At 31.1% G+C, this 15,268-nt stretch overlaps 2 protein-coding genes across 5 annotated transcripts; both read left to right on the forward strand.

Moving 5' to 3' along the window:
- Positions 1–830: 830 nt before the first annotated feature.
- On the forward strand, positions 831–7,004 carry LOC148575006 (uncharacterized). The gene is made up of 5 exons (XM_088506011.1): positions 831–901; positions 3,425–3,855; positions 3,953–4,100; positions 5,615–5,717; positions 6,751–7,004. The coding sequence occupies exons 1-5, from the start codon at positions 831–833 to the stop codon at positions 6,778–6,780; spliced, it is 783 nt and encodes a 260-aa protein (XP_088362137.1). The 3' UTR covers positions 6,781–7,004.
- A 2,272-nt stretch (positions 7,005–9,276) lies between these two features.
- On the forward strand, positions 9,277–12,889 carry LOC107625563 (autophagy-related protein 13a). 4 transcript variants are annotated; one of them, XM_088503615.1, is made up of 5 exons: positions 9,277–9,563; positions 9,908–9,986; positions 10,116–11,437; positions 11,524–11,705; positions 12,266–12,889. In XM_088503615.1, the coding sequence occupies exons 3-5, from the start codon at positions 10,121–10,123 to the stop codon at positions 12,567–12,569; spliced, it is 1,803 nt and encodes a 600-aa protein (XP_088359741.1). In that variant the 5' UTR covers positions 9,277–9,563; positions 9,908–9,986; positions 10,116–10,120; the 3' UTR covers positions 12,570–12,889. The 4 variants fall into 4 exon arrangements, with proteins under 4 accessions (XP_088359741.1, XP_088359740.1, XP_016183718.1 ...); XM_088503614.1 differs by having other exon boundaries at positions 9,306–9,563; positions 9,824–9,986; XM_016328232.3 differs by having other exon boundaries at positions 9,306–9,563; positions 9,824–11,437.
- The last annotated feature ends 2,379 nt before the right edge of the window (positions 12,890–15,268 follow it).

Below are 15,268 nucleotides of genomic sequence, written 5' to 3' on the forward strand. Positions count from 1 at the left end.
AATTATGGTGTTAAAAAATAAAGTGTTAAAATAACTCTATTTTCTTGTAGTGAGATATGACCATTGGAATGACTCACTCTGAGATTTCCTAATGGTTATAATTGTCACATATTTGTCAATAGGATATTCTCAGGATGAACGTAGTACTAGAGTTCCTTTGACCTGCGACTATTATAATAATTAATAATGTATTTATTATACTTTGATTCCGGACACCTAATATTCTAGTGTGCTAGTTGAATAGATATTGGATATGATTTAAATACTTGTAGAATTAATGATTAGTTAAGAAAGAATCCATCAATTCTCGGTAAAGAATTTGAACTCTATGATTATAATGTCTGAGATGAATGAAATCTTGGCCAAAAAAATTGAATGAACGAAAAAATGAGTTTCTTAGGCCATTCACATTTCATAATAATAATGGTTACAAGTTAGAGTTTGACAATTAAACCATACTCTAAGAATTAATCAAGAGTTGGAAAGATGGAAGGAATTATACTTTGTTATTCTCGGATTCTTAGTAAAAATATATTACTTCATACTATTAGATCGTTGAGAAGTGTTGCTAGATGCTAACTTTAATTAGTAAATTGAGTATGACTAATTTATCACCTGCTTAATATTGGACCTATGAGTCACACACTAACAAATATTTTAATTTTTGTTAAAGAATTATTTAAATATTATTTTGGGCAAAAAACCATTATAAGCCAATGCCATCTAGAATTTACGTATATAAGCCAACGGAGTTCGAACTGCATTTGTTAGTAATTCGAACAAGTGCAGTTCGAATTACATGTTGACTGTTGTTAATAAATCAAACCAAGATGGTTCGAACTTCAAGTGCATATAATTCGAACCAGAGTGGTTCGAATTATAAAGAGAGAAAGCTGACAAAGTAATTCGAGCCAGGATGGATCGAATTAAACCAACCATAATTCGAGAAAAAATTAATAATTTATTAAAAAAATTATTAAAAAATTTATTAAAAAAATTAATAATTTAAAAATTAAAAAAATATATATTTTATTTCATACGTTAAAAAAAAGCTAACAAAATATTTAATTACGAGACTTCTTTAAAATATTAATGAGCTATCAATTCGAATTCCATACAATACTTTTCTGTCCATTTTTAATAGTTCATGAATATTCTTTAATAAATTTTTTTAAATTATACTACAAAAAATATTTTATCCTATGCAAAACAATTTAAAAAAGAATAGCTTAAAAAAATGTTAGGAGTACTATAAAAATTTGTAATGTTATAACTTATAATAACTTAGGTAAATACATGCATGTACTCAAATTTTAAATAAAATACTCTACATAGTCAATAATAATTTAGAAGTGAAAGAAAATATTTTATTCCATACAAAATAATTAAAAAATATATTTTATTCTATACAAAATAATTTTAAAAAATGACTTAAAAGATGTTATGAGTACTATAAAAGTTTGTAATATTCCAGTGATTTAGGTAAATACATGATAATTTTTTAATAAAATTATTTAAATTATATGGTGAGATATTACATGATTCGAATTACGTATAGGGAAGTTCGAATTACTTTGATTCAAATTATATGGTGAGCAATTCGAATTCTATACAATACTCTTCTGCCCATTCTTGATAGCTCATGAATATTTTTTAATAAATTTATTTAAATTATACCACAAAAAAATATTTTATTCTATGCAAAATAATTTAAAAAATGGCTTAAAAGATGTTAGAAGTACTATAAAAATTTGTAATGTCCTAATGACTTAGGACATTAAAGAAATACTCCACATAGTCACTAATAATTTAGAAATTAAAGAAAAAATATTTTTATCATGTATTTACCTAAATCACTAGAATATTACAAACTTTTATAGTACTCATAACATCTTTTAAGCCATTTTTTAAAATTTTTTGTATAGAATAAAATATATTTTTTAATTATTTTGTATGGAATAAAATATTTTCTTTCATTTCTAAATTATTATTGACTATGGAGAGTATTTTATTTAAAATTTGAGTACATGCATGTATTTACCTAAGTTATTATAACATTACAAATTTTTATAGTACTCCTAACATTTTTTAAGCCATTTTTTTAAATTGTTTTGCTTAGGATAAAATATTTTTTGTAGTATAATTTAAAAAAAAATTATTAAAAAAATTTATTAAAAAATATTCATGAACTATTAAAAATGGACAGAAAAGTATTGTATGGAATTCGAATTGATAGCTCATTAATATTTTAAAGAAGTCTCGTAATTAAATATTTTGTTAGCTTTTTTTTAACGTATGAAATAAAAATATATCTTTTTTAATTTTTAAATTATTAATTTTTTTAATAAATTTTTTAATAATTTTTTTAATAAATTATTAATTTTTTCTCGAATTATGGTTGGTTTAATTCGATCCATCTTGGTTCGAATTACTTTGTCAGCTTTCTCTCTCTATAATTCGAACCACCCTGGTTCGAATTATATACACTTGAAATTCGAACCATCTTGGTTCGATTTATTAACAACAGTCAACATGTAATTCGAACTGCACTAGTTCGAATTACTAACAAATGCAGTTCGAACCACGTTGGTTCGATTTATATTAATATACGTTCTGGCGCATTACTGAAACCATTTTCGATTTGGCTTATATACGTAAATTCTAGATGGCATTGGCTTATAATGGTTTTTTGCCCTATATTTTAATTTGATCAAATAAATAATTATATTAATTCAAATAAAATATTATTATATTTTTTGCTAGTACTAATAAGAATATAAAAATAATATTATAATTGAGAATATTAAATGAGAGTTGAGGATAATTAGTTATTCTATTTCTAAATTTAATTTTTAAGTTTGGATGAGATCCTAATTGATTCTATTTCAAATTGAATTGTGATATGATATGATTCATAAAATTTCAATTTAAAGTAAGATAAGATAAGATTTAAATTTGAAATGAGATTCAAATTTGAAATCAATAATAAATCTTATACTATATATATGTATGTGATCAAAATCCTCTAAAATGAGGAAGGAAGTTAGTAAATTGGTAAAATGAGGAGTCAATCACTCTTAAATTAAAATAATAGGACAGACATTTCATAGAAATTATAAAATCAATGACTACAAGAAAAACACCCATTCAGCCACACTTTTTTTAAACTACATTTGAAAAGCGTAGCCTATTCCTAGAATAGGCTACGCTTTTTTGCAGGGTGCCCTTTTATAAGAGAATAGGAAACACTATTGAGGCATCACTCCAAAAGTGTCTCCTTAGATATTTTAAACATCACTTATAAAGTGTAGCCGTATCTGAATAGCTATGGAGACACTTTTTACACCAAAAGAAACGCTTTTAAAAAATAACCCATTTATTATGTTTTGGGTGCGCTTCTAAAACGCTGCCTAATCCACGTAAGACTACTAAATCCCTCAACACTTACTAATTTTTTTTTCATTTTCACCAACACAAAAGTAACTTCAGAATTATTTCACTCGAGAACCCCAACTCCTCAGTCCTCATCACCACCAACACTTCGTCACTATCTCATCAAACCCCAAATACGTTCTGCCGTCGCACCATCCACTCGAGAACCATCGGTGTCGGCACTCCTCTTCCACACTCACCGCTCCTCTGATCCCGTCGCTCACCGCTCCTCTGATCCCGTCGCTCACCATCAGTCGTCTTCGCGGCGTGCTCACATCGGTCGTCAGCTTTGTCCTCTGATCCCGTCGCTCACCATCGTGGTGGAGAAGGTATCTACTCACGCCCATTTTGTTCTAAAATTTCAGAGGGTTAGGATTCCGACTTTAGGGTTTTCAATTTGGGGGTTTGGTGACCATTTGCGGCGTGAGTGAATTCTCGTACCCTCATTTCTCCTTTTAAGAATTTTATTATAACTTCTATGATGATTGATACTCTTGGACTCTTGGTACCAAATGTTCAGAAACTGATGACAGGAGAGGACCATCATTAAGAGCTAAAATTGTAGGAAGTAATCACAAGAACAAGAACAAGAATAAAGCTAAGGTGGGGTTAGCAAAACGAAGCAATCACAAGAACAATTCTTTTGAAAAATGTTTCATCCATCTCAGGTAATGTTCCTGAAACCTAAACTAGAAGCTTAGTAAAAACAGAAACAAGCATTCCTTTAAAGCTTTCGTGCCTTGGTGTGATATAAGATTTTTTGATAAATGCTCATAAAGAAAACAATTCTTTAAAACATTATATTCTTCATAAATGAGGTTAAATAACCAGCAACAGTAAGAACTGAAATGTGCCGGCTGTACAGATAGGGAAGAAGATTCTAACAAGCAAAGAGATTAAGATAATAATGCATTCTGTAGTAAAAACACTAAAGATACAATCAATAAACTGAAATTGAAAATAGACTGAAAATCAGCTACTTGACTAGTAGATATGCATCAATGTGTTTCTCAAGATCAAATGTACTCTCCTTGTTTTCTCCTTTATCTTCACCATTTAGGACATCTCTTTTAATTAAGCTAGTTCTATGGCCACTGAATTGTTCTAAAATTTGAGAGAGTTCTGATTTTAGGGTTCCGATTTGATTCACTTTTTGCTTATCAGCTTGCATTGTTTGATTTGATAGGGGTGTTCTCAAGAATAGGGCTATTATAATGGCATGTGTGTACAACTATGCTACTCTGTGAATTTGCTTCAGCTTGCGTTTTGCTTACTCTGGTTTGTGCATGCCTTCAATTTTGGTTCTTATGATTTTGTGCGTGCGTGTTTGTTCAGCTGCTTGAAAATGAAATCATTAGTTGGTGTTTATTCAGTTCTGTTCTATTCTGATTAAGCTTTTGAATTCCATTATATTGTTTATTTGATGTTGTCGTGAATTGTGATAAGACAACTGGAAAAGCATACACAAAATTGTACTGATATTGGGTGTGTTGTAGTGTTGAGTTGAGAATCTTGATGCGTATTAGAAAGTAGTATTATGACACTGACTTCTGGTAGCTAAAGAAAGTATCTAGTTCCAGTTGTTGGCTGATTTGTTATGATAACTCTGGATTTGTTTGAAGAAAAACTTTGGATGATTTGTTCTTAAATTGGTTTATGACCAATTAACAGCTTCTGTAACTAATCTTTTTATGCATGCTCACTGACATATTAGAGATGCATACCTATGTAAGACACTTTTATGGCAAACCTTATGCATTTTTATTCATGTTCTTAACAAAATAAACTAAATATTTTGGTATAATAGCTCTAGTTGCTAGGCTGAGTATCCTATAAAGTATAAACTAGACTTGAAGATTATATAGTTGCAATAATGGAATCACTCTTGCTGAATGTGACATCTTAATGGTCATGTTCATGGAATGAAATTATATCTAAAGTTGCAACATAATAATTATATTGCAATAATTTAATGAATTGTGTTCTTTTTAACTCTCTTTTTACATATTTAATATAATTAGTGTCATTTCAAGTGATGAAGACACAAATTAAAAACATATATTCCATAGTGATATGATATATTTTGCTCGCGATGATTTGTATATGATTTTCAAATTGAGCAAAATTAGTTTTTATTTATTTCCATTGAGCAAAATTCAAGCAAAACATACTGTGATCACAGGCATCCATTTTCCATAACCTCCACCCCGGATCATAATTACCCAAGCGTTCATATTAAGATACTTGGTGATTGGACTGGAAATCTGAAAGCCAAATTCGTTAAGGTGAATTAATCTTTATTTGTTTACTTATGTTCCTAATTGACCCCTTTCCCGACGCCCAGAGTCACCCCTACCCTGTTGCTTCTATAGTTATAATTAACCCCTTCCCCTAATCTGCTTTTATAGGCAGAATTTTAATTCCACTTTACATTTTCTATTCTATCCTTTTCTTTTTTGGGTGCTCTCTCTATCATTTGGATTTGCTTCCTTTTTCTGCAATTCCTTTTGTATTTTATTTAATTTTTTCCCCTTAAAATTCTCCTTTTGTTCTTGTTGCTTTTGGACATAAAATTATTATGAAAAAAAATTGAGATGTGTGATGTAGCAGTATCTATGATTTTTAATATATATTGTTAATTAGGATTATTATTGTTTATATATTGTTAATTGTTAATTAGGATTCTGAATATCTACTGTTAAGTTTAAAATTTTTATTTGTTAGAACTTAGGAGGATGCCAAATCTTTTTAATTTGAACTGAAATTGAAGAAGATGAAAGCTGTGATTTGGGCTTTTTGGTTTTGTTTTTTCATTATGTAATTTTATTATTGTTGTTATCAGGGTGGAAGTTGTAATTTTTCTGGTTTTTCTGATTTTTCTGGTTTTGTTTTTTCATTATGTAATTTCATGCAAAGTTTGAGCTTCTTATAATGTTAAAATAAAAAAAAAAGAAAAATGTTATTATGCACTGCTTGTCACTTGCACAATGCACTTGAGTTTCTGATTTTAGTTCCCATTTAGTATGAAGTCGTGTTACTCCGTTTTTTAGTTTGTTTTTTAGTTATGTCCTTTATGGTGATTTATAGTATTCCCTGAATATGATTGTTATTTTAAAGCAAAAGACTTTGGTTTATTTAATTATTTATTCAAACATAGTATGGTTTTGTTTCTTATTTTATGTTTTTGGTGAAATGAAAAGAAGAGTAGTTTCAATTATCCTATGCCGCTCGGATATTGTATATGTTATTAATATGTTAATTACTTTTTTCTTGTTGTACTTTTTCAAATTATAATTATTTTTCTATATAATTATGCAGGATAATTCTGAAGATGTGAGTGAAGATTGAGATGCTGATCATGATGGTTTATTGACAAAGATGGAAATTGAAAGATGTATGGTTGATGATGATATCTTTTATTAGAAGCTAAGATACATTTATATGATATAATATTTTGGTTTTTCCTAGTTTATTAGCAGTAAACTCTAAGTGCATTATATGAGTATACATTTTATTCTAGTTTGAGATGTATGAATACTCAAAATTATGATCATCCCAATATTTTTGGTTCATTGTATAATTATATTTTGTTTCAGTATAATTTTTATTATTTAAAGATTATTGTATGGTATTATTATATATGTATTCATTTTTATTTTATAATAATTAACTAATTTAATTAAAAATACAGGATTATATATATAATTATATTCTCAAATATTAGAGTTTAGATAAAAAAAATTGTTAGAAATTTCTGTTTATATATATATATATATATATATATATATATATATAAACAGAAATTTAAAAAAAAAATGAGAGACAAAAGGCTACACTTATGTAGAGTAGCTATAGGTATACTATTTGCTACATTTATAAAGTGATGCAGTAGTCCTGAAAAGTGTAGCCTATTCTTTAGAATTACGGTAACTATTAGTGCTGAAAAGCGTAGCTTTAGGTCTTGAACAGCATCTCTTAAAAAGCGTACCCTATTCTCAAAGGCCAGAAGCGTAGCCTTTGATACAGAAAAGCGTAGCCTTTGAGAATAGGCAACACTAGTGTAGGCATCGCCTACAAAAGTGTCTCCGAAGCCTAAAAAACGTAGCCTTTTCCTAAGGCATTACTTTTTTTCGTTTTTGGCTACACTTTTCAAGTTTACCTGAATGGGTGTTTTTCTTGTAGTATGGTGATTACCCTTTCACTTTACCACTTTGTCAACTTCCTCACTTTAGTAGATCTAAATTCATATGTATGACAAGAGTAGAGAAAAACACATAAGAGTTTTATTCATTATCTCTATACACACAAATATATGTGAGCATAATTTTTGGAGAAGAATTTTATGATTATGCAAAGAGTTGTAACTAGGTTTTTCTCAATTTAAATCAGATATCTATTGGTCAAAGAATTGACAGCAAATGTTGATCTCAGTATGAATACGCACAAAATCATCATACAATCGAAGAATAATGTTTTTACTAAAACGTACTAAAGATATTTGTATTTTATCTATGTTATTCGAATAAAATTTACACAAAATAGATCTTTAAGATTATTGTAGAGCTAATACCCATTTTTGCCCTTGAAAATTTACATTTGGCCTCAATTTCGATCCCCAAATTTTAATTTACTCAATTAAGATCCTAAATATTGAATCATGACTCACGTTTGTCCATGGAATTATCTCCGTTAACGAAAATTTGATGTGGCACGTTACCTTGCCACGTAAGAATGTCTAAAACGACGTCGTTTTTGTTCCCGCCCAATATTCACTGAATGCGCCATCATTTAAAGGCTTGGATGGGTTAAAAAAATTAGGTCAACGAATTGATGCACAGACTTAACTTGACCCTTCTTCTTCCTTTTCTTCTTCTTCTATTTTTCTTTCCTATGTTTTTGTTTTTCTCGCATGCTTGATTGTGAGAAAAAAAAATCAGAAGTGCGAGTAATATTCATCGTCTCTTGGGCTGTTAGGCGAGGTTATTGAACAAGTAGTATTAGCGCCGAAAGAAAGGACAAAGATAAGGTTAGGAAGTGAAGTTTTTTTTTTCAATTTTTTGATATTCTGTTCTTGGCTTTTATTTTGGTTTGTGTTTTGCATTGTATTTTTCTTTGCCATTTGTTGTCTATGAGTAGAGTATTGTAAGTTATTGTATTTGAATGTTGCTAGGATTTGTTTTTTGTTTTGGTTGCTGAAAAAAAATAACATTTGTATATTTTTTTTGTCTTTGAATAAATATTATTATGTGTGTGTTATTGATTGTATTTAAAAAATTTGTAATTAAAAAATAATGTTGTGTTTGGTTGTTTGATGGTTGAACTGAATTGAGTCATTATGTTATATTTTTTGAACTTTGTCAATCCCTCAACAATTAAAAGAAAAAAAAAATTTCAGTATATTCATCAACAAAAATATTAGTAAGCAACACATTAAAGCAGACGTTGAACTTACATTATAATTTGGATATTCATAAAAGAGTTTTTCAAGATTGATATCCATCTCAAACTATCGAAATCCTGGATGTATTTTACAGTCACACACTCACACCAATAAAAAATGTTCTCCAATCTTTTACGATTCAGGTTCTCACAGAAGCACCGTGAAAATATGACCGTATAGAGCTTCTTAAAACTTGGTTTCCTAAACTCATTATACCAGCAGCAAAATATCGAACATTCTAGAAAAATAGAATTATAAATTTAAGATTTTAACATTTTTAAAAAGAGTTAAATTGAGTAGAATTAACTTTTGTCACATCACTTAATCGCTACATATTCACCATAACAAATTGAGCCCTATATGAATACAGTCTTTGACAAGTTAACGTGCTAATCTCTATTATTGGAGATAATCCTAAGAACATATGTGAGTCACGATTCAATATTTAAAGGTTTTAGTTGGGTAAATTAAAAGTTGAGGTCAAAATTGAGGCTGCGTGTAAATTTGAGGGGCCAAAGATGGGTTTCATTATTACTTTAAGTGCATGTTAACACAGGGTAATCAATCATACGCAACCTTTGTTTCTTGTTCTTCCTTCTAATCTCTCTCCTTTTGTTGGATTGGCCAAATTCAATATCTTCATCCATCTTCAAATGCTTCCATACCCATTCTTCTCCGCTTCTTCTCCCATGTGAGTTAACTTAACGCTCTCTCTTTCTCTCTCCTATTTCTGTCTAGAGATTCACTGTTACTACCCCATGTGAAAAAGATTTATCTTTTATAACCCCATGTTGATCATGATGATGCTTGTTTTGTTTTTATTGAAGAATCTATTATTTTTCTGTGTATCAAGTTTATCGATGATTGCCACATGATCTGGGTCCCCAGTTGGGTTTTTCAATTTTTTATTTTTATCCTATGATGATGGCCATGTTTGAATCTGCATTGTAGTTGGAAAATTTTGCACCTTGTTGATGTTGTTGCGGTTGTTCCATGGATGTGCTCACGTACTGTTTGCTTTTTTGCATCATCCAGAGTGTTCCATGATTTCGGTTTTGCTTGATTATGATGCCGGTGCTTGGTTCGTGGATATTGACTCGTGATGATCACTGAGGTGATGCTTTGAACTGTGATTATGATCTTTTATTGATGTGTGTGAGTTTGACAGCGAGCTAGAATTTTGATCTTTTCTTAAGTCATGATCTTGAGTGGAGGGAGAGTTTAATTAGGAACTTCCTTTAAGGAAGGATGGATTTTCAGGCTAATATGCAGCCTGAATTGGGAAAATTGGAACAAATAGTTCATCAGTTTCTTTTGAAGAGCTTACATGTCATTTTGGACTCGAGGGTACCTTCGTTGTGCCAACATGATCGGAGTGGGGACCTGCCGATGGGGTCTCGTGTGAGGAGGAGCGACAAATGGTTTAACTTAGCATTAGGCGATCGTCCTGCTGCTCTAGATAATCTGAGTTTCTGGCACAGGAATTTGATGGATCAGATGGTAATTGACATTATACTAGTTCATGAAGAGAATGGTTCTTCTGTTGAAACAGTATTAGAGAGGTGGGTTGTTCAGTATGAGCGTCCCCGGGTAATGGCTCCACAAACTGGTGACATTACTGGCTCTTATAAGAAGACATACAAGAAGTCAATAGTATTGTTTCGTGCTCTTTATTCTCATATGAGGCTTCTACCGGCTTATAAGATATTTAGGAAGCTTAGTTTGTCGAGTCATACATGTAATTTTGATATTATTTACAAGGTCTCTTCGTTTAGAGATCCATTCTCTCGGGTGGAGGATGTAGTGCTGGAAGAATACAGTTTCACTCCCATTGAGGCAATTCCAGGCCGCCTATCAATATCTGTGACCTACCGGACCAAGCTGTCTGACTTCAACCTTGAGTGTTCAACATCGTTACCAACGCAAATAATTACAGATTATGTTGGAAGTCCTCTTGCTGACCCTTTGAGGCCTTTCCCTGTCTCAGAAAAGGGTGTTCGTGCCACTTCATTTCCGCTGAGAGGGATAGCACCTCCATCTTCTGCACCACTCGAGCGGCCGCATAGTTGGACTAGTGGCTTCCATAAGGCAGCACCTATGGTACAGAACCAGCACTATGTTGGATCCCCACCAGTGAATTGTGCTCCTTCCAAGCCATATGATATCCCATCTTCACCTACTGATAGCCACGGTATCAGAATTCACAACTATAGAATGCACAATCGACACAGGTCAAGTTATGATGAGTATCAACTGTCTCCCCCGTTCTCACCTTCACTGTCTCCGTCACCACCAACATTTTTCAATAGTGGCATTCCAATTCAAACAAGTGTACGTTCTGAAACTGCCCCTGTAACTATACCTTACCCAATGATGGGCAAAAGCTCAAGAACACTTTCTCCTAATTTGTCAGATCATAGTAGAAATTCTTTGCCACCAATGTCCCCCAAAAGGAATTATGCTTCATCACAAGAATCTCCATCTGGAATCAGGTCATTTAGGAAACTAGAGTCTTCGAGGATTGGAGAGTTACATACAGGGGTCACAAATTATGCCGGTCAAAAGGTAACCTTGACCATACATACCTGCTCTTGAAGTTCAAATTAATTGTATTTCTGAAAATGTTTGATGAGTCTTTTATTGTTACATAGATTGCTAGAGATAACAAGGAAAATTCGGGGCGGTTCTCAGGGTTGTTATCTTCAAGTGACTCACCACGGATTGGATTTTCCAGAAGCTCTAGTAGACTATCTTTTCAGGATGACTTGGAGAATGGTGACTTTTCGTGTCCCTTCGATGTTGATGATGTTGATACACCTGATGTCCAACCCAGGTACCTTGATAGACTTATCCACAACTAAGTCATAAACATGTTAAGCTTACTGTCAAAGAGAAACGAACACGTTTTTGTTTTAGTGGAACTACAATGTTTTATAACTGCAAAGCCATCTAATCTTAATCAGATATAGGCATAATCAGTTGCAGGATATATATTTATTTTCTTCGCATCTATGCCTGAATTTTGTTGACTGGGGGAAAAGGATGTTCCTCTCTGAATTCTGAAGTATTTCCTAAGTTGGTTCAGAATAATGGTTAAGTTTCTTTCCTTTTTTTAAAAAAAAAAAGAAACTATCAAATATCTTTGGTTCCATTTCCCGATGTTTTTCTAGATCTCTTGGATGCCTTTACTTTTTCATATATTAGAACTAGGTCAAAGGCGAGTCTCCATGGCATCCATTACTTACGCTCGAAATCTTAGATGATGGAGAACGGGAAGGTTGATAATATAGATGCTTAGAGATTCTGTTTAGCATGTAATTTTGATATAATATTATGTTTTCCATCTTATTCTGATATTTATTTTTTCCTTTTTGTGGTTTTCTGGGTAAATAGTCAGAGTAAGGATGGACAGAATGTGTCAGAGATCGGTTCAACATCACTTCCAATGAGCAAAAAATCACAAGACGCCGCTGTTGGTGTTCTTGTGCACATGCTTAGAACTGCACCACCTTTGCGCCAAGACTCAAGTTGCTATTCATCCCATTTTGTGAAGCCTGAACCCGAGGGAGGAGTTACTACTGCTTCTGGATTCTTCATGCCCCGGAAGACTGCCGATGCACTTGAAGAGCTCTGGAATTACAAAGAGATGAGGGACCTCCTTTCCAAGAGCGGAACTCAGATCCTAAACAAAGAATGAATCTTAAGCAATGCTGATAAAGTGGTTCAAGACATAACACAACTTCTTTAGAGAAAGAAAAACGATGCAATAGATCTATGTACATATCCTGACTCAAACGTTGGCTAGAAACACCAAAAATTTTGTTTTGATTTTTTTTTTAGCTTTTATCATGACCAAGATATGTCTAATTTGCTATCAATGTTTGTAGACAGTTATAGTTCTGAAATTAGGATGGTATATTTTGGAATGGTGGTTGATGAATTTCATTGTAAAGGTGCAAACACTGAACTGAAAACATATTCTATGGTTGAAATGTACATTGTGTTTATTTTCTTTTATGATTGTAAGTCACACTGATTAAATGATTCTACTGATGGATTAACTTCTTGAACTATTGCTGTATGTTATAATCTTGAATTTAATGCTGGTTGACTTAGGCTAGTTTGGGTAAATAGTTTAATTAAGTTTCTTTTGAAAAAATACTTTAAACAATAAATTATTATATTAAAAGTAGCTTATAAATAAGTTATTTTGTGTGAGTTTTTAGTTCTAAAATGCTTATTTTAAAAGAAATGTAATAAAAAGTTTATTATAAGAGAAGTCATTTTTTTTTACTTCTCTATAAGTTCCTAAATAGTTTCTTAGAAAGCTGCAATTTAGTTTTAAAAATTGCACTGTTTATTTGGGAAACTCCAAAAGCTACTTTTTTAAACTTTTGACTTATAAAAAGTTACATTAAGGCCCAGTTTGGGTAAACAACTTAATTAAGTTACTTTTGAAGAAATAGCTTAAATAATAAATGCTTATATTAAAAGTAACTTATAAATAAGTTATTTTGTGTTTGGTTTTTTAGTTCTAAAAGTACTTATTTTAAGAGAAAAGTGATAAAAAGCTTTTTATTATAAGAGAAGTCATTTTTTTTAACTTCTCCATAAGCACTAAAATAGCTTTTTAGAAAGTTGCAATTTTGTTTTGAAAATTATACCAGACATTACTACTATACCTTTTCATAAGTTAAAAGTAAAAAAAAAAAAGTCACTTATGAACTTATCGAAACGAGCCCTAATAGTGTTTGGTATAATTTTTTAGATAAACTTTTAACTTTTTAAAAAGTTATTTAAGAGCTTTTGAAAAAGTTAAAAAATGTGATTTCTCCTATTTTCAAAAGCTATTTTATCACTCGTATTTAATGCACAACTTTAAAACAATGACTTCTATAATAACTTTCCAAACACAAAATAACTTATTTAAAAGTTGTTATTAATAAAAGTCCTTATATTTTAAGTTCTTTTTTCAAAAGAACTTATTTAAGAAGTTTAGGCAAACTGGCCTAAATATTAATGCTATTACTCTTCATAAGTCAAAAGCTCAAAAAAATCACCTTTAAAACTTTCTAAACATGCCTTAAAGGAGTCACTAGTAATATGGATTTTTTTTTTATTTTATTTTTTTTCAATACAATCTTTCTTTTTCTAAACAAATTTGAGGCATAGATTAGGAATGTTGCAGACCTAATTTTAGAAACAAGTTATCATGTAATTCTCTATGTTAACTATGAAAGCCACTCCAACCATCTATCCAAATGATTAAAAATTTGCAACCGAAATTTAATAAATATATCGATCTTCTATATAGCAAATTATATTATATTATATAAAGCAAACAGGTTCTTTCTTTCTGTTATAAAATAACTAAATAAATAAATAAGAAAGAGGTAACAAATAAAATAAAGAAATATAAAGAGAGATATTAATAATGTAAAAAGAAAGAAGAGAATGTTTATTGTTGCTGTGTATTTTTATTCAGATGCTTAAGCCTTTATATAAGCCTCTATTTATAGGTGCACATGATGACATTTTTCAAACTACAATAAATGGAGTCATCCTTGATAAACCAAGCTATATTAGAAATGAGCATCCACATAAGATCTTATCACAACACTCTCCCTTGGATAACCATTTAGAATTATTGCCTTGTTAAAACCTTACTAAAGAAAAACCCAGTGGAAAAAAACTTTAGTGAAGGAAAAATAGTACAATATCCTTTAGTGATAGAGACTGTCTCATTAAAAACTTATCAAGAAAAACCCAATGGGAAAAAACCTGACCAAGGAAAAAAGAGTACAGTCTCCCCCCTCTTGTCGACACCATTTAATGTCTTGAAATCGGCGCATCCCAATCTTATGTACCAATCTTTCAAAGGAGAATTTTGGGAGTGACTTTGTAAATAAATCTGCCAGATTGTCACTTGAGCGAAGATGTTGGATATCAATTGTCCCTTGATTTTGAAGATCATGAGTGAAGAAGAATTTGGGAGAAATATGCTTTGTTTTATCACCTTTGATGTATCCGCCTTTAAGTTGAGCAATGCATGCTGTATTATCTTCAAACAGGACAGTTGGAGCTATCTTATGATCAATCAGTCCACATGATGGCAGAATATATTGGATCAGACTTCTGAGCCAAAAACACTCGCGACTAGCTTCATGAATCACTAGTATTTCGGCATGATTAGAGGATGTTGCAGCAATCGTCTGTTTCGTAGATCTCCATGATATAGCTGTACCTCCATATGTGAACAGATATCCTATTTGAGATCTCCCTTTATGTGGATCAGACAAGTATCCAACATCTGCATAGCAACTAATTGTGACTTGGATTCATATGGATAAAACAATCCCATATCAACCATTCCATGAAAATATCGAAAGATTTGTT

This window comes from Arachis ipaensis, chromosome B2, assembly GCF_059453495.1.
Source record: "Arachis ipaensis isolate K30076 ecotype BB chromosome B2, ASM5945349v1, whole genome shotgun sequence".
NCBI lineage: Eukaryota > Viridiplantae > Streptophyta > Magnoliopsida > Fabales > Fabaceae > Arachis > Arachis ipaensis.

Coding starts and splice junctions, on each gene's coding strand:
- LOC148575006 (XM_088506011.1), top strand. CDS start 831: ATGGTTCGAACTTCAAGTGCATATAATTCGAACCAGAGTGGTTCGAAT. Junction 4,101..5,614: donor AAATGTTTCATCCATCTCAG/GTAATGTTCCTG, acceptor CTGTGATCACAG/GCATCCATTTTCCATAACCT. Junction 5,718..6,750: donor TGAAAGCCAAATTCGTTAAG/GTGAATTAATCT, acceptor ATAATTATGCAG/GATAATTCTGAAGATGTGAG.
- LOC107625563 (XM_088503615.1), top strand. CDS start 10,121: ATGGATTTTCAGGCTAATATGCAGCCTGAATTGGGAAAATTGGAACAA. Junction 11,438..11,523: donor CAAATTATGCCGGTCAAAAG/GTAACCTTGACC, acceptor ATTGTTACATAG/ATTGCTAGAGATAACAAGGA. Junction 11,706..12,265: donor ACACCTGATGTCCAACCCAG/GTACCTTGATAG, acceptor CTGGGTAAATAG/TCAGAGTAAGGATGGACAGA.